This window comes from Sapajus apella, unplaced genomic scaffold (genome assembly GCF_009761245.1).
Source record: "Sapajus apella isolate SASKATOON/1434 unplaced genomic scaffold, GSC_monkey_1.0 scaffold83, whole genome shotgun sequence".
NCBI lineage: Eukaryota > Metazoa > Chordata > Mammalia > Primates > Cebidae > Sapajus > Sapajus apella.
Window position 1 is genome coordinate 3,754,940 of NW_022437023.1, and position 22,111 is coordinate 3,777,050.

Genomic DNA, 22,111 nt, shown 5'->3' on the forward strand with positions numbered 1-22,111 from the left:
TATTGCACAAAAACCCAATAAGAAACCAAACCTAAGGTCTGTCTGGGGAAAGCCCTACCTGTAGAGTTGAAAACAAGCCTTAATGGGAAATACAGGCTGGGGGAAGAAAGTGCAGGTAGCCTTACGGCCGTTACAACGCTCAGTTATCTTTGAAGATTAGTGGGAAGGGAGGGACCTGATCATGCTACTCCAGCCTAGGCAACAGAGTGTGACCCTGTGTCAAAGAAAAAAAGAAGCAACAGACAGAGAGAGAGAGAGAGAAAGAAACAGAGAGAGAGAAAGAAAGAAGGAAAGAAAGAAAGAAAGAAAAGAAAGAAAGAAAGAAAAGAAAGAAAGAAAGAAAGAAAGAAAGAAAGAAAGAAAGAAAGAAAGAAAGAAAGAAAGAAAGAAAGAAAGAGAGAAAGAGAAAGAAAAGGAAAGAAAGAGAAAGAAAGAAAGAGAGAAAAGGAAAGAGAAAGAGAGAGAGAAAGAAAGAAAGAGAGAAGGAGAGAGGGAAGGAGGGAGGGAGAGAAGGAAGGAAATGTATTGAGCGCTAGACATCTTTCTTTCTGTGTATTAACAGTGTCTGGTACTTGTAAGGGCTCCATAAAAGGCCAGTATTTTATTATGGGCAACAAAGTTATTAATGCTTCATTCATTCTGTCAACAGGTTTTGGATCCAGCTGTGTGCTAGACACTGTCTCAGCACTAAATTTAGAATTTATCAGTCCAAGAAGTGACCCTGTCTTCAAACAAAGGTTAAATAATATTACATATTTTTCATTTATTTAATGAAACTATTTTGCCACCCACTTCTTCCAGGTCTTGTGTGGATTGTGTGTGCTCTTTCTTCTTCTGAGGTGAATAGGCTTGGCCCGGCACAGCCCTCATGGAGTCCACAGAGTTGTTGGGAAGAGAGAAACACACAGAGAAAATCATACAAGCAAGCGGAAGGGAATGGGAAGTTACTGTTTGTCTAATGCGTACAGAGTTTCCGTTTGGGAGGAATGTTGTATCACTGCCTCCACCATCAAACCATCTCCAGAACTTCTGAGATGTGGAGGATTTTTACAAGGCACGCGCGGCCTCGACTGGAGTTGTGGAGATGGTTCAATGGTGGACGTAGTGGTACAACAAGCAGAACGTACCTAATGCCACCACACCGTACACTTTAAAAAGGTTAAAACAATCAACTTTATGTCATGTATATTTTACCACAATAAAAAGAAGGGCAGGGGCAGAGAACCATGTGGGGCACTGTGCAGGTACCTCCCATGTACCCAGAAATCCCATCTGCAGGTACATGAGCTCCTAGGTTCTCATGGGAAGGAGAGCCGCCATGGGCGGCTCTGGGCATTCCACACCTTTTCCATCAGGGGTCCTGGGGGCAACCTAGCCCTGCCCTCAGTGCCTGCCAAAGACCACGTCCTGGGCCGGGATCTGGAGACAGACTCTGGCAGCTGCCTGTCCCAGGGCCAAGGTCTGCTACACTATGTGCAAGCCCCCATGCAAAATGAAAACAAAGCATCCTTGTTCAAAAAGTATTAAGGGCTTCAAGACAGACAGCAGAACGTTAAACCAAGCAACAGACCCTTCTGAGTGCAGACCCTGTGCAAGTGTCCAGGTGACACAGCTGTGAAGGGGGCTCTGAAGGTGACAGTTCCCAACCATGTGCTGGGAGGGCAGATGGCAGAGGGAGAGAGAGAGGGAGATTAAGAGAGAATATTTTTGAAATTTTTATTTAAGTATAATGTGTCTTGAGGTCATGAGTATAACATACAGAAAGTGCGCAGACAGCTGGCTGCGGTGGATCACGCCTGTACTCCCAGCACTTTGGGAGGCTGAGGCGTGTGGATCACCAGGTCAGAAGTTTGAGACCAGCCTGGCCAATATGATGAAGGCTCGTCTTTACTAAAAATACAAAAATTAGCCAGATGTGGTGGCATGTGCCTGTAGTCCCAGCTACTCGAGAGGCTGAGACAAAAGAATCACTTGAACCCAAGAGTTGGAGGTTGCAGTGAGCCTAGATCATGCCACTGTACTCCAGCCTGAGTGACAGAGCGAGACTCCATCTCAAAAAAAAAAAAGTGCACAGATCATAAGCAGACAGCTCAATGAATTTTCACAAAGGGCATAAACCTGTGTAACTGGCACCCAAATGAAGAAAGAGAACATTCCCGCACCCCAGAACCCGCCTTGTTCCCCTCATGACCCCAGATTAGATTAGTTTTTCCTGTTTTTGAACACCATCGGTCTAGATGTTTTCTACCCGTCCGGCTTATTTCACTGCATGTCTGGGGGACTCAGCCATACTGCTGTGCTGTGATTCTCAGACGGACAATTCCACGTGACAGAGCGGGTGTGGGGCAAGCAAAACTCTCACACACTGCTGGTGGGAGTGGAAAATGAAGCAACTAGTAGGAAAAAATGACTGGCAATATCTACCAAAGCTGAACAGATACCTGCCCTATGACTTAGCAATCCCACCCCCGGATAGGTAAGCAACAGAAATGCGTCCCCCCGCCCCCTCCAACGACTTTTACATGAATGAGTGCATCAGCGCTGTTTGTGATAGCCAAACCCTCAAAAACTTGGAACAACTTCAATGCCCATGGACAGGAAAATATATAAACAGTGGCATATTCACAAAATTTAGGTTTTTTTGTTTTTTGTTTTTTTCCCAGAGAGTCTGTACATTTATTTAGAAAGACTTTTCACCTGCTTGTGTGGCCTGGGTGTGCAGGGTGGGGCACGGAAGATAAACGTGATCTTGGATAAAAATGACGGTAGCAATGGAGAGCGCTGGGTGAACCACAGGGCCCCAGTCTCAGGAGCACTGGATGCTGAGTAACAAACCTAAGAAGGATTTTCCCAAGGCACACTCTAACCTCTCTGCGTATGAACCTCGCTTCCCAGAAATCCGTCCCCATCCAGACAGAATTCTCTACACCTGGAAATGGGCCCGGCCTTGATTTGCTCTGCGGCTCTTGTTCACTGCAGAGCAAAGAGCAAGCTGGTGAACTCTCACTCCTTTCCTGGGCCACACCCTCTGCCTGGAGCCTGCTAGTTCGAGGTCCAGCCTCCAGCCCACAGGTCTTCCCTAAGTCTCCCTCTCTGTCCTCAGTGAGCGGGACCTGAAGGACGATGACCTCACTCCTTCTCAGTCCCGTCAGGACCCAGGATCAAAGTCCCCAGCTTGAAAACAGCCTGGGAATATCCCCACGGTTGCTGTGTGCAATGCCTGATTAAGGTCTTGGGCCAGAAGTGCTCAGTGAATCTCGGTTCCCCTCCAGGCTCCCCTGCCTGCCTCGTGGCTCCCAGCAGCTCCTAGACTCTCCGCCTCAGCTGTCTGTGGGCACCTCCAGTGCCCATCCCCATGGAGTGGGAAAGCTCTGGCTTTGACATTAGGCAGAGCTGCTCCGCAGCCCCAGCTGCCCACCGCCAGGGGGCGTGCTGGTGATCACAATGACAACGGCCATTTGCAAAATGGTTATCAGATGTCAAGCCCACAGCAGGAGCTTCTAAATACGTGATTTTTGCCCCCACAGCAATACTCATAAAGAATATATTGTTATTTTACAGATCAGGATATTAAGGCTCAAAAAGATAAAATAGGCCGGGTGCGGTGCCTCACACCTGTAATCCAAGCACTTTGGGAGGTTGAGGCAGGCAGATCACTTGAGGTCAGGAGTTCAAGACCAGCCTGGCCTACATGGCGAAACCCCATCTCTATGAAAAATATGAAAATTAGCTGGGTGTGGTGGTGTGCACCTGCAGTCCTAGCTACTTGGGAGGCTGAGGCAGGAGAATCACTTGAACCTGGGGGGTGGATGTTGCAGTAAACCAAGATCACACCACTGCACTCCAGCCTGGGAGAGAATGAGATTCCATCAAAAAAAAAAAAAAAAGTAAAATGCTTAAGTGATACTAGTGAATAGCAGATTAAAACCTGCCGGTCAGCCAGGCCTCATGGCATGCAACTTTAGTCCCAGCTACCCAGGAGGCTAAGGCAGGAGGATCTCTTGAGCCTAGGAATTCTAATCCAGCCTGGACAACATAGTGAGACCTTATCTCCCAAAAATAAATATAAAAATCTGCCAGTCTCCAAAGAACACTCCACTGTTCTTCCTAACCTCAACTTTCACACCAGTATAATAGGAATAAACGATACCAACCTTGCAGGACTGCTAGGAAATGTGAGGCGATGCAGTGAGCACTTGGCATAGGGCACTGGTGGGCATGTGGGTAGTGGGAGCATTAGCTGTACAGAAGCCCACAGTGAGGTCTCATCATGGGACTGGGGTCCGCAGCTCTCTCACAGAGCTTGCTCCAAGCCCAACAGTATTACATGGGTGAACCCAGCCAGGATAATTCCCCAGATTCCTCTTCCCTGGGTCCTAAGGTGGACATTGGTCTGCTCAGTAAAGGAAGCACATGGTTTAAGCCAGGGTGTCTCAACCTCAGCTCTGTTGACATTTTGGACCGGATACCTGTTTGTTAGAGGAGAAGGGCACTGCCCTGTTTATTGTAGGATGTTTAGCCTCATCCCTGCCCTCTACTCACTAGATAATTGCATACCCCACACAGTAGTGAAAACCAAAAATGCCTCCATTGTACCCTGGAGGGCAAAATCTTCCCCAGCTGAGAACTGCTGGCTTAAGCAATAACAACATGCAATGATCTCAGGTTACCTAGGAGTCCCTGAGGCAGGTAGTTTCAGATGATGCCAACAAGCACCAGTTTTGTCCTAATGCTCATCACTTCATGACCACAAGATGGCTGTCACAGATCCCACTGTGCCACCACCACAGATCCCACTCAAAGGCAGGCAAGACGGGGAAAGTGATGGTGTCATCTGTGGCATCACCTTTAATCTAGAGAGTTTTCCCAGACGCTTCTAAGCAGATCTCCCCTACATCTCATTGGCCAAAACTGGGATATATAGCCAGCCCTAGCAGCAAGGGAGCTGGGAAAATGACTAAGTGGCAAGGGGGAAGAGAGCTGGAAATGGTGGGCCCTCCCTGACCTGGCAGAATAGAACTCCTCATACTTGCAGAAATTATTTTTAAATCTATCTGCTTTTCCTCACTAAGACTTCAGGACAGGGATCCACATGTTTTCCTCTGAATCCTCAGAACTTAGCCTTCTGCTCAGCACTTAGAAGGTGCTTACTCCATGCTTGTTGAATGAATGAATGAATGAAAGAATGAATGAAACCATCAATTGATCAATGATTTGACCTCCCCCCTTCCTTGCTTATATCACTAAGAGCCCTAAGTAGATGATTATCTTCCCATATGCAAATTAACTTGTCTAACTACAAATCACCCTACGACGCTGAGGAAGGAGACCTAAGCATTTAAGATCAGCCCCCCTTAACTCCACACTGCATTTCAATAGAAGTAAAGGCTGGCCCGCCAGGCGCCACCTTAATCACCGTCCTATAGATTGCAGGCATGGTATGGGGAAATCTTTCCGGAAGGCATTGTTTTTACTTAAACAAGATCAACCCCCCACCCCAAGCCTACTCCATGGACCAAGACCCTTTCACACGTAATTTCTAAAGCCGTAAAGTGAAGACCCTTTCACGTGTAATATCTAGAGTTGTAAGCCTATGTAAAGGCAGGGCTTCTCTTTGTTAGCGGAGCTTGGCTATTAGGCAACTATGCCACCTTGCTCCCAGCGGGAAGGTCTCCAAAAGGTCTGTTTCTCAAGGCAGCTCCTGCTTCAATGCAAATAACAATGCAAACATCTCCCAGTTTTTCCAACAAGCCCTGATCCCTCTGGCCATTGACTATGCTGTTCCTCTTGCCCAGAACATTTTTCCCGCCACCTCTAACCTCCCCTCACCCCTCTTCATCTGGCCAGCTTCCTCTCACTCCTAGGTCTCAGCTTAGATGTCACTGCCTCTGGGAAGCCCTCCCTGATCTCCTCAGTGTGGCTCGAGGCCTCGGTCCCCTGTGCTGCTCTATCCTAGCACTTGTCACCCTATGTTGTGACTGTCTCCCTAGCAGGACAGCAAATGTCCATAGAGACCAGAACAGCTTGTCCTTCACCAAAGTTTAGGTTCTCCATAAACTTTTATTGATTGCATCATTTATACCAAGGGTTGGCAAAGCTGTTCTGCAAAGTGCCAGATAGTATTTTCAGCTTTGTGGGCTGTATGATCTCTGTTGCAACCATTCGACTCTGCAGAGGAAGAAAGCAGCCATAGCTGATACTTAAATGAGCATGGCTGTGTTCCAATAAAACTCTATTCGTGGGCACTGAAATTTGAATTTCATATGAATTTCACATGTCATGAAATATTATCCGTTAAAAACTTTTTCAACCTTATAAAAATGTAAAAACCCTTTTTTTTTTTTTTTTTTTTTTTTGAGGCAGAGTCTCACCCTGTTGTCCAGGCTGGAGTGCAATGGCGTGATCTCGGCTCACTGCAATCTCTGCCTCCCAGGTTCAAACGATTCTCTTGCCCCAGCTTCCTGAGTAGCTGGGATTATAGGCACCCACCACCATGGCCAGCTAAGTTTCGTATTTTTAGTACAAATGGGGTTTCACCATGTTGGCCAGGCTGGTCTTGAACTCCTGACCTTGGGATCTGCCTGCCTCGGCCTCCAAAGTGCTGGGATTACAGGTGTGAGCCACCGCGCCTGGCGGTAAAAACCATTTTAAAAGCTCACAGGCTGTACAAAAACAGGTAACGGACCTTAGTTTGCTAATCCTGATTAATACTGAGAGTCACATGTTTTGGATTTTCTAGGTCATTCTCAAAGATACAACAGGATCACGTAAAGCAGTAATACACAGTATTTCTTTTTTTTTTTTTTTTTTTGAGAATGGAGTTTCGCTCTTTTTACCCAGGCTGGAGTGCAATGGCGCGATCTCGGCTCACCGCAACCTCCGCCTCCTGGGTTCAGGCAATTCTCCTGCCTCAGCCTCCTGAGTAGCTGGGACTACAGGCACGTGCCACCATGCCCAGCTAATTTTTTGTAGTTTTAGTAGAGACGGGGTTTCACCATGTTGACCAGGATGGTCTTGATCTCTTGACCTCGTGATCCACCCGCCTCGGCCTCCCAAAGTGCTGGGATTACAGGCTTGAGCCACCGCGCCCGGCTATTACACAGTATTTCTTAAGATCAAGCAGTAAGTTAAACTTGAAAGTGCATTAAATGACTTACCCATCACAACCCAGAAGACTGTGTCTCAGGAAATCTAAGATTAAGATTAATTTAAAACTGGAACTGGGCACAGTGGCTCACCCCTGTAATCCCAGCACTTTGGGAAACTGAGGCAGGCAGATCACTTGAGGTCAGGAACTCGAGACCAGCCTGGTCAACATGGTGAAACGCCATCTCTATTAAAAACACAAAAAATTAGCCAGGCCTGGTGGCAGGTGCCTGTAGTCTCAGCTACTCAGGAGGCTGAAGTAGGAGAATCACTTGAACCCAGGAGGCAGAGGCTGCAGTGAGCTGAGATTGTGCCACTGCACTCCAGTCTGGGAGGCAAAGTGAAACTCAATCTCAATTAAATTAAAAAAAAAAAAAAAGATTAAGACTGGGTAACTCTTACTATCAGGGAACCCTATCAATAGGTTCAAACAAAAATGTTTGGCAATTTCTATATGCAATTCTGTTGGAAATTTTTAAAACTAGACAGAATGATATTTCTTTTCCATAAGAATGATTTCTCTGAAATAATATTCAAAACATTATCTATATTAATGAAAGTGGCTGTGATGGTTAATACTGAGTGTCACTGGATTGAAGGATACAAAGTACTGATCCTGGTGTGTCTGTGAGGGTGCTGCCAAAGGAGATGAACATTTGAGATTAACATGGAGAAAGGCAGACCCGCCCTCGATCTGGGTGGGCACCATCTAATCAGCTGCCTGCACGGCTAGAATACAAGCAGGCAGAAAAATGTGAAAAGGAGAGACGACGGGCCTAGCCTCCCAGCATACATCTTCCTCCTGTGCTGGATGCTTCCTGCCCTCAAACATCAGACTCCAAGTTCTTCAGTTTTGGAACTCAGACTGGCTCTCCTTGCTCCTCAGTCTGCAGACGGCCTAGTGTGGGAGCTTGTGATCATGTGAGTTAATACTTAATAAACTCCCGTGTGTGTGTGTGTGTGTGTGTGTGTGTGTGTTCCATTAATTCTGTCCCTCTAGAGAACTCTGACTAATACAGTAGCCATTGGAGAAGTTGAAAACAAATTAACTGAGACTGGTTGTCCTGAGGGCACAGGATTGAGGGTGGGTTTCCCATAATGCTAGTTTTGTTGTTGTTCTTGCTGCTGTTGCTGTTGTTGTTTTAAACCAGATTTCCTGTGTTGGCCAGAATATTGACAGGGGTGTAGGAACTTCCATGCCCTGCTACAGCAGGTGGTGGGTACAGGGACTGGTGCAGCCATTCTGGAAAACAATTAGGCACTGTTAGTCAAAATTGGTGCATGTATTTCCAGGATCCAGCAATTCCATTCCTACATGTATGTTCCAAAAAAATTCTTACATAGCCAGGTACAGTAGCTCATGCCTGTAATCCCAGCACTTTGGGAGGCCAAGGCAGGCAGATCACCTGAGGTCAGGAGTTTGAGACCAGCCTGGGCAACATGGTGAAACCCCATCTCTACTAAAAATACAAACAAACAAAAATAATAGATGGGCATGGTGGCGGGCACCTGTAATCCCAGCTATTCAGGAGGCTGAGGCAGGAGAATCACTGGAGGCGGAGGTTGAAGTAAGCCGAGATCACCCCACTGCACTCCAGCCTGGGTGACAGAGCGAGACTTGGTCTCAAAAAAAAAAAGAAAGCAAATTAGTTACCAGTGTTTCTCTGGCTTTGGTCCCCCACCAGGTAAATTACAGAAACAGACTCTTTTTGCCAAAGAGGGTCTTCTGCAGTTTCTTCTGCAAATGGCCCCATTATATCCACCCTCCAGCAAGGTCTGAACTGGCTGAGAGTAAGTTGAGCCCTAGGAGGCAGGATTCACCTGTCAAGGCGGGGCTCAGACACCAGGCCAAATTGAGGACTAGGTAAAACCAGGACAGGTGGAAGCAGCTTTCCATAAGACACACCCACCAGTGCGGCTTGTCAGTTCACCATTGCCATGGCAACACCCAGAAGTGACCACCCCTTTCCATGACAACTACCAGGTGACCTGGAAGTTACCACCCTTTTTCTAGAAATTGCTACTTAATCTGCCCCTTAATTTGCATATAATGCAAGTGGGTATAAATGTGAGTGCAGCTCTGCCTCTGAGCTGCTGCTCTGGGCGCACTGCCTATGGGGTAGCCCTGCTCTGCAGGGAGCAGGACCTTTGCCACTGCGGAACACTGTCACTTCAGTAAAAGTTGCTGTTTTAACACCACAAGCTTGACCTTGGATTATTTTCTGGGCAGAGCCAAGAACCTTCCTGGGCTGAGCTCCAATATTAGTCTCACCTGCCCTGCATCAAAAGGATATAACTGAGACCTCAGGAGCTGGGACCTCTTTTACAGATTTGAGGTTATGCAAATAGTTAGGCAACGGGAGGTTTGCCACCATCACTCCACAGCAGGCCAGGGCTGATGAATTGCAGTAGCTTGAGGGAGGGAGATCAGCAACTGACCTCTGTTGTGTTGCATCCCTCTTGGTCACGGCCTGAAGAACGGCCCCCAAAAGGCTATGTCCAAGTCCTAATGCTCCGAACCTGTGAATGTGACCTGATTGGAAAAAAGGGTCTTCATAGACCTAATTCAGGATTTCAAGATGATCTCACCCAGGATTTGGAAGGGGCATAAATCCACTGAGAGGGGTCCTGATAGAAGGCAGGAGGAGACGTGAGGTTCACAGAGACACAGAGAGAGAAGACGGCCACAGGAAGATGGGGGCAGAGATGGCAGTGATGCAGCCACAGTCCAAGGCATGCTGAGGTCTGCCTGCCACCCCCAGAGGTTAGGACAGATGCAGCAAAGGGACTCCCCTTCAGAGTGTCCAGAGGGAACCAATCTCTGCCTGATTGTGGACCTCCTGTGAGATGATTAATGTCCATTGTTTTTTGAGGGGGTTTTTGTTTGTTTTTGTTTTTGAGATGGAGTCCCACTCTGTCGCCAGGCTGGAGTGCAGTGGTGTGATCTCGGCTCACTGCAACCTCTGCCTCCCGGGTTCAAGCGATTCTCCTGCCTCAGCCTCCTGATTAGCTGGGACTACAGGCCCGTGCCACCGTGCCCAGCTAATTTTTGTATTTTTAGTAGAGACAGGGTTTCACCATGTTGGCCAGGATGGTCTCAATCTCTTGACCTTGTCATCAGCCCACCTTGGCCTCCCAAAGTATAGGGATTACAGGTGTGAGCCACTGCACCCAGCCAATGTCCATTGTTTTAAGTCCCCAAGTTTGTGGTAATTTGTTACAGCACCCCAGGAAAAAACACACTCTCTCACCCCCGGTCACTCAGCCGACTGGGTCTCGAGGTCCTAAAGCCGCCACCCAGTTCACTCAGGCCGGTGGTTCAGCTACCTGTCAACCAGTGTCTGCTTTCCTGCTGGAGGTCAGGGGCCCTCAGGAGCACTGGCTTTGATCGTCCTGACTGTCCCGCAGAAGGGGTGGGTGCCAGGCAGGTGGCAGAGCCTGAAGATCTTCCATCCTGTCCTTCTCAAAGTGTTCCCTTTGTGGCCTGAAAAATAAGCAAATAAAGTGACGTAAAATAATTAATATTGCAGTGAAAAATGTAAAACCAATACCGAGGCTGATCCCTAAAGCACTTCCTCATCCTTTTTCCTGCTCTTGATGACTTCTGTTCCTAGCGCTGACCTTCAAGTCCAGGGTGAGACATGGTTTCCACTCACAGAGGTTGCCCACAAGGTGAAACTTGAGGGCCAGGCCCTCTGAGCCCAACAAACTGCAATTCCCAGATTATGTGATCAGATGGCAGGATCTCAGGCGCCAGGCCCAAGCTGGAAGGAGCCGTATTTCAGGGAAGGGGCGGGCACTTGCATTAGCAGGTAACTGTTCTCTCAGTTGATAAGAACACCCCATTAACCAGAAAATGAGCTGTCCAAGGCGGACTTTGATCTTATCAAAACAAGAGCAGGGAGCCTGTGGGGACAGCTTGCTGGGAGCCAGGCCGCTGTACTGCAACAATTAATACATGCCTGTGTGTGACTTACAACACCAGGGACTCCACACTTCCCGATGGTCGCAGAGGGTTTTGTTTTCGTTGTAGGCTGCCACTTTCCTGCCTGGGAATAGCCGCTGTTTTGCAAAAGCTCTTCCAGAATATTTTTTCTACGCACATAGCATCACATTATTACTATTCCTCTTCTTTTTTTGAGACGGGGTCTCACTCTGTTGCCCAGGCTGGGGTGCAGTGGCGTGATCTCACCTCATGCAGCCTCAACTTCCCCTCACCTCAGCCGCTCAAGTAGCTGGGACTACAGGCACACCACCACACCCCGCTAACTTTTTAGATTTTAGGTAGAGACGGGTTTTGTCATGTTACCCAGGCTGGTTTTGAACTCCTGAGCTCAAGTGAGCCACTCGGCTCACCTCAGCCTCCCACAGTGCTGGGATCTCAGGCGTGAGCTGCTGCGTCTGGCCTCTTCATTGCTGGCGGTGGGGGTGGTAGGTTTGTTCCAGCGGTGGTGGCATTCCCTGAAGAACATTTATCTTAAGGAAGGTTTTGGCCACAAAGCAGGGAAGACTCCCTTCTCTCTTCCAAGCCCCAAATAATTTCTTTTTTAAAACTTAGTGAGGGAAAAGTTTCAGAACTCCAAGAGACCATCACTACGCAGGAGGGGTGCTTTCCACACAAGGGGACATTACAATGATTGCATTTCACCCACATGAACTTCTCAACCTTCCACTCATGACTTTTCTCTTTGAAACTTTGCAAAGTTGAAGTGGAACTTATAGCCCCTACTCCCTCTCCAACTTAGGCAGGCAGGGATGGGGTAAGGAGACGAGCAGGCGAACCCAAATCAGCTTGTCCCCAGCAAGGTCACTTGCTGCCTCCCTCCCCAAGGCAATGCTCCTCCCTCTTGTAATCCCAAGACAATTGACAACACATCCAAGTCCATTTTCTTTTTTCTCACTTGGGGCAGTTGAGAGGTAAGTAAAATTCTCTTGACATGTGGAAGATATGCAGACTGGAGATGCAGACCATACTTTTAGCCTAATTCCTTGAACTAATTTATAGAAATTATTTTTTTTTTTTTTTTTTTTTTGAGACGGAGTTCCGCTCTTGTTACCCAGGCTGGAATGCAATGGCACGATCTCAGCTCACCGCAACCTCCGCCTCCTGGGTTCAGGCAATTCTCCTGCCCCAGCCTCCTGAGTAGCTGGGATTACAGGCACGTGCCACCATGCCCAGCTAATTTTTTGTATTTTTAGTAGAGACGGTGTTTCACCATGTTGACCAGGATGCTCTCGATCTCTTGACCTTGTGATCCACCCGCCTCGGCCTCCCACAGTGCTGGGATTACAGGCTTGAGCCACCGCGCCCGGCCAGAAATTATCTTATATAACAAAAGCAATTATGCCTTTCCGTGCCATGTTCTCTGAATCATCATTCATTTTACCAGCTCCAAATGTTCACAGACAGGGTAGCATCGCCACTTGGCAGATGGCCCAGGGCCCCAGCCTTGAACCTGCAGAGGCATCACGAGTCCTTGCCCATCAGTTCTTGCAGATTTTGTATTTACATGAGCTGCAGGGTTTTCCACTGTATTTACTTATCAAACCCCATTGCTAGACAGTTGGACTTCCCCCACATTTTGTAACGATAACCATGCTTCAGAGGACATCTCTATAAATATATGTCTGCATGTATGTGAGAAGTTTTGTGAAAGGTGTATTCTCAGACACAGAAGATCTGGGTCACAAGGGAGGCACACTTAGAACTTGGGTAGGCCCTGGCTGGGTGTTGTGGCTCACGCCTATAATCCCAGCACTTTGGGAGGCTGAGGCAGGCGGATCACCTGATGTCGGGAGTTCAAGACCAGCCTGACCAACATGGAGAAACCCCATCTCTACTAAAATAGAAAAAATTGGGCAGGTGTGATGGCGCATGCCTGTAATCCTAGCTACTCGGGAGGCTGAGGCAGGAGAATCGCTTGAACCCTGGAGGTGGAGGTTGCAGTGATTCAAGATTGTGCCATTGCACTCCAGCCTGGGCAACAAGAGCAAAACTCCATCTCAAAAAAACAATTAATTAATTAATTAAATTCAATAAAAGGATTGTTAGTTATCTCGAGTAAGTACTGAACCAAATTACATGTTAAAATCTCGATGTAAGGTCCTGGTGGGTTGGCCTGGTTCACACCATCAAGGGCCCTTTCTCTCCCTCAGAGTCAGGAAAGCTGAAAAGTAAACTCACCTGGTCCCATAGCAGCTGGAGTTTTGGATATGAATTAGGATCTGACAATTCGATGCCCTGGCCTAGGTTGGGAGGAGGAAGTGAAGTGAGGGCATTTTTGTGGCTGAACAAGCAAGGTCAAGGAGAAGCTGGGCATTCCAGCAAGGCTGGCGTGCTGACACTCCTCCATGGGCAGTGCAGCCCCCGCCCTCTGCATCACTGCTGCAGTGCTGAGGTTCCAGCTCATCCCTGGAGCCCCACCTGGAACCCGTTCCTCCAGCCCTCCCAGTGGCTTTGTACACCCCTGATACCTTTCCCGCTAAAATTAGCACTGTGGTTTCCTCCAGCTGAACCGTGACTGATACAGCTCACAAATATGCTTTATCTTGACCAAGGCAGCCATGCAAGATAGGAGAAAGAAAAGTCTAGACAAAGGGCAACACGGGCGTGAGCCATGCTTATTACGGTTTCTCCTAATGGCACTTTAATTAGATACCTCGTCCCCGTAGACCATGTGAAAACTACGCAAAAGCACAAAGAATGAGATCATCATCATCTGTTATTCTGCAAGAATCAAATATTGATGAGAAGAAAACAGACAGCCTCACTGAGATGCCAGCCCTAGCAGGCCAGCTGCTGGTGGTCATTGGAATGCAGATTCATCAGCTCAGCTGAGGACAGCCTGAGCTGATTTGGGCTCACACTTAATATAAGATGTGAGACTGCAGAGGAGCTCCCAGCTCCTTCCCGAGAGTGAGAGGAAAAGTTGTGTAACAAAACATGATGGTAATAACTTATCTCATTTTTCTCCTGGCAGAAAACTTGAATAACAGAGTATCCATTTCCAACCCACAGACCTGGCAGCCTCATAGGAGGCTGAGCGTCTGCAGTTTTTCTGCCTCTGGTCACCCCCCCGAACCCCAACTGACCACCCACCGTACCTGGAGAGGGTCTTCCATATCCCTCCAGCCCATGCTAGAACCTAAAATCTATTTTCACTTGTTTAAACTGGGCCTGTTCCTTCCACCTTCAGACCAAGGTCAAAGTCGCCTTCCAGAGACCTCTTTCCTTCTTTTTTCTAGAGAAAAAAAAAAATGATAAAACTACTTATCATTTACTGAATATTCTAAGCTACCAAGAAGTTAACCCTCATAGGAACCTCACAAAGTAGTTCTTCTCATTTTACAATTCAGAGGTTCAGAGAGATTGAGTCCATTTTCCACCATCCCACAGCTCATGACACGTGGAAGCAGGATTCAACCACAACTGTCAGTTTCAAAGCCTGGGTTCTTAATCCTCATGCTACGTCTCACTCTGCCAGGCCTAGGAAAGTGCCTCTGATTTGCTGCCCTCTTTGGGGAAGCTGCCACTCTGTGCAGAGCCTCTGTTTGCTCATAATTTTTTTTAAATAATAGCTTTATTGAGATCTCATTCACATGCCATAAAGTTCACTATTCTGTTTTCACTCTGTCTTCCAGGCTGGAATGCAGTGGCACGATCTTGGCTCACTGCAACCTCCGCCTCCTGTGTTCAAGCAATTCCGTGCCTCAGCCTCCTGATGTAGCCGGGATTACAGGTGCACGCCACCACCCCAGCTAGTTTTTGTGATTTTAGTAGAGACGGGGGGTTTTGCCATGTTGCTCAAGCTGGTCTCGAACTCCTGGCCTCCAGCAATCCACCTGCATCGGCCTCCCAAAGTTGCTGGGATTACAGGCGTGAGCTTCTGCACCTGGCTAAAATTCACTCTTTACAAGTGTACAATTCTGTGGGTTTTAGTATTTTCACAAAGTTGTGCATTAATTACCACCACTGCCTATTTCCAGACCATTTTCATCCACCTGGAGAGAAATCCTAAACCCATTGGCGGTCCCTTCCCAGACCCTCTCACTCCCAACCCCAGTCAACCATTAATCTCCCATCTGGCTGGATGGATTTGCCTCTTTGAACATTTCATATAAATGGAATCATACAATCATATGTTGTGACTGGCTCCTTACACTCAACACCATTTCTTCAAGGTTCAACCATGTCACAGCATGTATTAGAAATTTATTCTTTTTTCACGACTGCGTAACGTTCCATTTTGTGGATAGATCACATTTGGTTTATCCATTCAGCAGTTGATGGGCATTCGGGTTGTTTTTAGCTTTGGCTACTACAAGTAATGCTACCATGAACATTTTTCTACAAGTTTTTGGGTGGACATATGTTTTTAATTCTCTCGGGCATATACTCAGAAGCAGGATTGCTGAGTCATATGGTAACTCTATTTTAGCTTTTTAAGAAATTGTTAAACTGTTTTCCACAGCAGCTGCACCAGTCTACATTCTAATGTCTGAGGGTTCTAATTCTCCACATCCTCTCCAACACTTGTTAATGTCCATCTTTCTTTAAAAATTACAGCCCTGCTGTTGCCAGAAAAAGAGTCCAATCCAGACCCCAAGAGAGGGTTGTTGGATCTCACACAGGAAGGAATTCAAGGCAAGTTACAAAGTGCAGAGAGAGGATAGTTTATTGAAAGCTACTCACTTACAGAGTAGGGTGTCCTCAGAAAGCAAGAGGAGAAACACGCGATCTCTATCTTACACTCTTCTCATATAGGAGTCTCATCTATGTAAAAGCTAAGATAAATTAAGCCTGTGTGTGTGTGGGCTGACAGCATGATAAAATTTAGTACTTTGTTGATTTAAAGAATGTTATCTTTGGCATTTTAGTGCATAAGTACATCAAAGCATGACCATAGTCATCTTAAAAGCATATCTTGTTACGGATAGTGGGACATCTGGGCTTTTTGTCATTGTAGGAGTGTGTTGTTGCAGGTATTTTTTAGGTGTTTCCTCAACTGTAAACATTTAGGACCACGAGTCATAACTGGCAAGGAATATGCCTTGCCAGTTTTTTTTTCTTTTTTTCCTTTTTTTTTAAATTTAAATAAAGACAGGATTTCACCATGTTGGTAATGCTGGTCTTGAACTCCCGACCTCAGGTGATCGACCCACCTTGGCCTCCAAAGTGCTTGGATTACAGGCGTGAGCGACCACACCTGGCCGCCTTGCCAGTTTTAAGATGGAGTTGACTTTAAAATGGTGTCACCGTGGCTCTCCTATGCTTCAATTTCCCTAGTAATCCTAGTGGGCAAGAAATAGTATCTCATGGTAGTTTGTCCTGTATCTCCCTGATGATTAATGATTGTTGTGGTTTAGTTACGTCCCCCCGCCCCCACGCCCCCAGCCAATTCTTATCTTGAATTGTAGTTCCCACAATTCCCACATGTTGTGGGAGGGACCCAGTGGGAGGTGATTGAATCATGTGGGCAGGTCTTTCCCATGCTGTTCTCACGATTGTGAATAAGTCTCACGAGACTCCATGATTTTATAAAGAGGATTTTCCCTGAACAAGCTCTCTCTCTCTCCCTACACAAGCTCTCTCTCTCCTGCCGCCATGTAGGATGTGACTTGCTCCTCCTTGTCTTCTTCCATGATTGTGAGGCCTCCCCAGCCATGTGGAACTGTGAGTCAATTAAACCTCTTTTCTTTTTTTTTTTTTTTTTTTAGATGGAGTTTCGTTCTTGTTACCCAGGAGGAAGTGCAATGGTGCGATCGTGGCTCACCGCAACCCCCGCCTTCTGGGTTCAGGCAATTCTCCTGCCTCAACCTCCCGAGTAGCTGAGATTACAGGCACGCACCACCATGCCCAGCTAATTTTTTGTAGTTTTAGGAGAGACGGGGTTTCACCGTGTTGACCAGGATGGTCTTGATCTCTTGACCTCGTGATCCACCCGCCTTGGCATCCCAAAGTGCTGGGATTACAGGTGTGAGCCACTGCGTCCGGCCCTAAACCTGTTTTCTTTATAAATTACCCAGTCTCAGGCATGCCTTCATCGGCAGTGTGAAAGCGGACTAATACAATGAGGTTAACATTTCTTCATGTCCTTCATGTATATCTTCTTGAGAGAAATCTCTATTCATGTTCTTTGCCGAATTTGGGCTTGTCTTTTTATTACTGAGTTGTAGGAATTCTTTCTCAATCCTGGATACAATTCTCTTATCAGATATATAATTTGGAGATATTTTCTCCCATCCTGTGGATCGTTTCTTTTACTTTCTTGACGGTGTCCTATGAAGCACAAAGGCTTTAATTTTGATGAAGTTCAGTTTATCTATTTTTACATTTTATTACTTATGCTTTTGGTGTTACGTTTAAGAAGTCATGGCCTAATCCAAGGTCATAAAGATTTACTTCTATGTTTTCTTTTAGGAGTTTTATAGTTTTAGCTCTTATGTTTATGTCTTTGACATATTTTGAGTTAATTTTTGCATATGGTGTAAGGTAAGGGGATAAATTTATTCTTTTGCATGTGGACACCCATTGTCCCAACACCATTTGTTGAAAAAACTGTTCTTAATCTATATCCTTATGCCAGCACCAATCTGTTTTGAGTACCGTAGCTTTGCAGCAAGTTTCAGAATCGGGAAATGTGGGCCCTCCAACTTTGTTTTTCTTTACAAGACTGTTTTAGCTAGTTAGGGTCACTGGCAATTCCATATGAATATGAAGATGAGCTTGTCCATTTCTGCAAAAAAAAAGAAAAAAAAGCAGCTGGAATTTTGATAGGGATTGCATTGACTATGCAGACTAATTTAGAGAATATTGCCATCTTAACAACCCAACAACAGATTATATCTGTCTGTTTATTGAGATTTGCTTTAATTTCTTTCAGCAATGCTTTGTAGTTCTCAGAATATATGTTTTATGCTTTAAGTTTATTTGTGTTTTATTCTTTTGATGGCATTGGAAACAATTATTTTACATTTCATTTTCAGGTTGTGCATTGTCATAGATAGAAATACAATTGACTTTTGTAGGTTAGTCTTGTATTCTGCAAACTTACTCAACTCATTAAGTAGTTCTCATGGTTTCTTTTCTTTTATTATTCCTTTGGTTTTTTTTTTTTTTTTTTTTTTTTTTTTTTTTTTTTTTTTTTTGAGACAGAGCCTCACTCTGTCACCAGGCACCAGGCTTGAGTGCAGTGGCGCAATCTCGGCTCATTGCAACCTCCACCTCCCGGGTTCAAACAATTCTCCTGCCTCAGCCTCCCGACTAGCTGGGATTACAGGCGCGCACCACCACGCCCAGCTAATTTTTGTGGTTTTTTTTAGTAGAGACGGGTTTCACCGTGTTGGCCAGGATGGTCTGGATCTCTTGATCTCAGGATCCGCCCGCCTCGGCCTCCCAAAGTGTTGGGATTACAGGCGTGAGACACTGCACCCGGCCTTCCTTAGGATTTTTATATACAGTATCATGTTGTCTATGAACAGAGATACTTTTACTTCTTCCTTTCCAATCTAGATGCTTTTTATTTCTTGTTCTTGCCTCCTTGCTCTGGTTAGAACCTTGCAATGTTATGAGAAAAGCATCCAGTCATTCACCATTAAGTAGGATGGTAGTGTGGGGTTTTCATAGATGGTGTTGATCAGGTTGAGGAAGTTCTCCTCTAGTCTTGGTTTGTTGAATATTCTTATCATAAGACACGTGGATTTTGTCAAATGCTTTTTCTGTTATCTATTGACATGATCAGGTGGGTTTTGTCTTTTATTTTATTAGTGTGGTATATTACACCAATGTTCATAGACTCTTCTTTTTTTTTTTTTTTTTTTTTGACATAGTCTCACTTTGTCACCCAGGCTGGAGTGCAGTAGTGTGTAGTGTGATCTTGGCTTACTGCTACCTCCACCTCTTGGGTTCAAGTGATTCTCCTGCCTCCGCCTCCCAAGTGTCTGGGATTACAGGCTCACATCATCGCACCCGGCTAACTTTTGTATTTTTTGGTAGAGACAGGGTTTCACCATGTTGGCCAGGCTGGTCTCGAACTTCTGGCCTCAAGTGATCTGCCCATCTCGGCCTCCCAAAGTGCTAGGATTACAAGTGTGAGCCACTGCACCCAACCCATAGACTCTCAAAGTATGGGTTTCAAAGAAAACTAGAATCATATCCAAATGTCAGGCCTGTAATCCCTGCAGGAGGAGACAGTACATATGGGATTATTGATTGATACTGGAAATATCTGACACCACTCGGTTTAATATCCTGAGCCCTAATGCAGTGATTCCCTCTGATTCATCCCAGAGCAAAGGACGTCTTAAAAACCTCTCGTTAAAGGAGCTCACCTCCTAAGACACAGACAAGTGGCAGGCCTGGCAGTGAACTTCAAGGGTGTCAAACAATCCCTTGACTAAAAATTGTACCTCCTCAAGAAATAGACCTTTCATAATTGTGCAAGACAGAAACCACAACTCAAACCAACATAAGTGAAAAGGGGGATTTATTAGAAAGCTATTAGGATTGTCAAAGAATTGAAGGAATTACAGCTATCAAAATATCACATGTGGCTGGGCACAGTGGCTCAAGCCTGTAATCCCTGCACTTTGGGAAGCCAAGGCAGGTGGATTACTTTGAGCTCAAGAGTTTAAGACCAGCCTAGGCAGCATAGTGAAACTCCATCTCATTACAAAAATTAACCAGGTGTAGTGGCGCACACCTGTGCTCCCAGCTACTTGGGAGGCTGAGGCTGGAGAATGGCTTGAATGCAGGAAGCAGAGGTTGCAGTGAGCAATGATGGCACCGTTGCACTCCAGCCTGGGTGAAAGAGTGAGATTCTGTCTTAAAAAAAAAAAAAACAAATACATGTATCCCCAACATACATACAACTATTATATATCAATTTTTTTTGCAAGAATTGAAGAAAGATCTGCAGGGGTCAGGACAGCTCCAAGAGCCCCAAGATTAGAAGTAGAGACCAGACCTCCGGGGACTTCACTTCACCTTCCTGCCTCTCTGGTGTCCCCTCATGGCACAGCTACCACTAGCTTGGGGTAACATCCCAGCCAGATACAGAAAGAGAAATCCCAGGGAAGGACCCCATTGGCCTGTCCTGGATCACTCACCATCTGGACCAGTTGCCGTGGGAATGGGCTTCTCTAAATGGCCCAGCCTGGGTTAAAGGGCCTTCCCCCTCTGCTGCGAGCAGGACATGGTGGTGCAGTAGGAAGAGTTGCTCCCAGAGACAAAGTCCAGTTGTCACCAGGTAGATGGCAGATGGGATGCTGGGCTGATACCTGCATTAGTTCACTGCCGGTCTCTCTTAAGGATTACGGCATTGTCCTGTGAAGATGTGTGTTTCAAGTATAGACACACTACAGAGGGAAATCTGAGAGACCCCATCACCACCTGTGAAAATATCATCCCAGGTTAATTCATCAAAGCACTACGCCATAACACAGAGAAGCAGCTGTAAAGCACTGGGAGCCAGCATGGAGTTTTGATGGGAAGTTGGGAGAAGATGCACAGCAGACAGTGCATTACAAACTATCTCTTTTCTTTGATCCAGAAGGAGAAACCTAGGTTCGAATCTACATGTAGGGAGCCAGGTATCTCAGGAAAATCAAGATACCATTTGCCACTGAGGGGGCTACTGAATGTCAGTTGAACAGATTTCAACTGAAAGCCTAAAAGGGAAGGAGAGTGACACAGCTTGAAAGGAAGGACTGCGTGGAGAGGGCAGTGCAGAGGAACTGTGGCCTGAGTAGGACAACACGGCCAGCCTATGGAGCCAGCAGGGAGGGACTAGAGAAATGAACTACCTTGGAATCTCCTACCAGAGACTTCCTTGACTAAAACCAACCAGAAGCCAGAGGACAGGAAGCCCACTGCTGCAATCCATACAGGACAGTCTCCTGGCCACGGAGCAGGATGAAGAAGGGCGGAGAATGGTATAAATAAGGGGAATGTCACTCACAAGGAGCAAGGAACATAGATGGACTATCACAAGCCTGAGTTCCGACAATGAATATGGGTAGAAATGATGGGTGCCTCCCACAAGAACACCTCCCTGGCTGGGTGCAGTGGTTTACACCTGCAATCCCAGCACTTTGGGAGGCCAAGGCGGGTGGATTGCCTGAGGTCAAGAGTTCGAGACCAGCCTAGCCAACATGGCAAAATCCCATCTTTACTAAAAATATTAAAAATTAGCCAGGTTTAGTGGTAAGTGCCTGTAATCCCTGCAACTTGGGAGGCTGAGGCAGGAGAATTGCTTGAACCTGGGAGACGGAGGTTGCAGTGAGCTGAGATTGCACCACTGCACTCCAGCCTGGGTGACAGAATGAAACTCTGTCTCAAAACAAAACAAAACAAAAAAACATCTCCCCAATCTGTCATGCTTTCCCTTCCCTGCCTGCTGGCTGGGTGTCAACCCCCCACATAGAAGCTACATGAAGGACACAGCAGAGCCTCCATCAGCCTGGGACCGCAGATGACTTCATGGAATGGATCCCTCCCCACCCACCAACCAAACTTTATGTGACAAGAAATGAATGTTTATCACATGAAGCCACTGAGATTTCCATTTAGATGCTAGGGCCAGCATGACTCTAAGTGACACAGGAGCTGGGATTCATTAAGCCTGGCCTCCTTCGTGGAGAAGCTGGACTTTGGTCTGGGCATCCCTGCCTCACTCGAAACTCTGGTGAACGAATTTGTATTATCAGAAAGGCAGTTCGTCTTGCTCAAAATAAAGATGTGGTGAGCCGCCAAGCTTCTGTGACTTCACTGGGGGCTTTCTGCTGCTGGCTCTAGTCCAGGTCTCCTGCTTTGTCAAAGACCCTTTTCTCTTTCTGTGGCTGATCAAAATCCAGCTTGATAAATTACTCACTGGTCATTCAGGAAAAAATCATGTTCTTTATTGTAAATCACTTGAGTTTGCAGAAGGCTAGAGTTGGCATGGTCTGTTCCTAAGGTTGGAAGGGT

General features: G+C 46.4%; 1 protein-coding gene across 1 annotated transcript in view; it reads right to left on the minus strand.

Moving 5' to 3' along the window:
• Positions 1 to 10,365: 10,365 nt before the first annotated feature.
• Positions 10,366 to 22,111, minus strand: part of ETV7 (ETS variant transcription factor 7) — a 47,842-nt gene continuing 36,096 nt past the window's right edge. Inside the window, exon 8 of the mRNA XM_032253564.1 lies at positions 10,366 to 10,630. Within this exon, the coding sequence (XP_032109455.1) occupies positions 10,516 to 10,630 (115 nt within the window). The 3' untranslated portion in view covers positions 10,366 to 10,515. The remainder of the gene's footprint in view (positions 10,631 to 22,111) is intronic.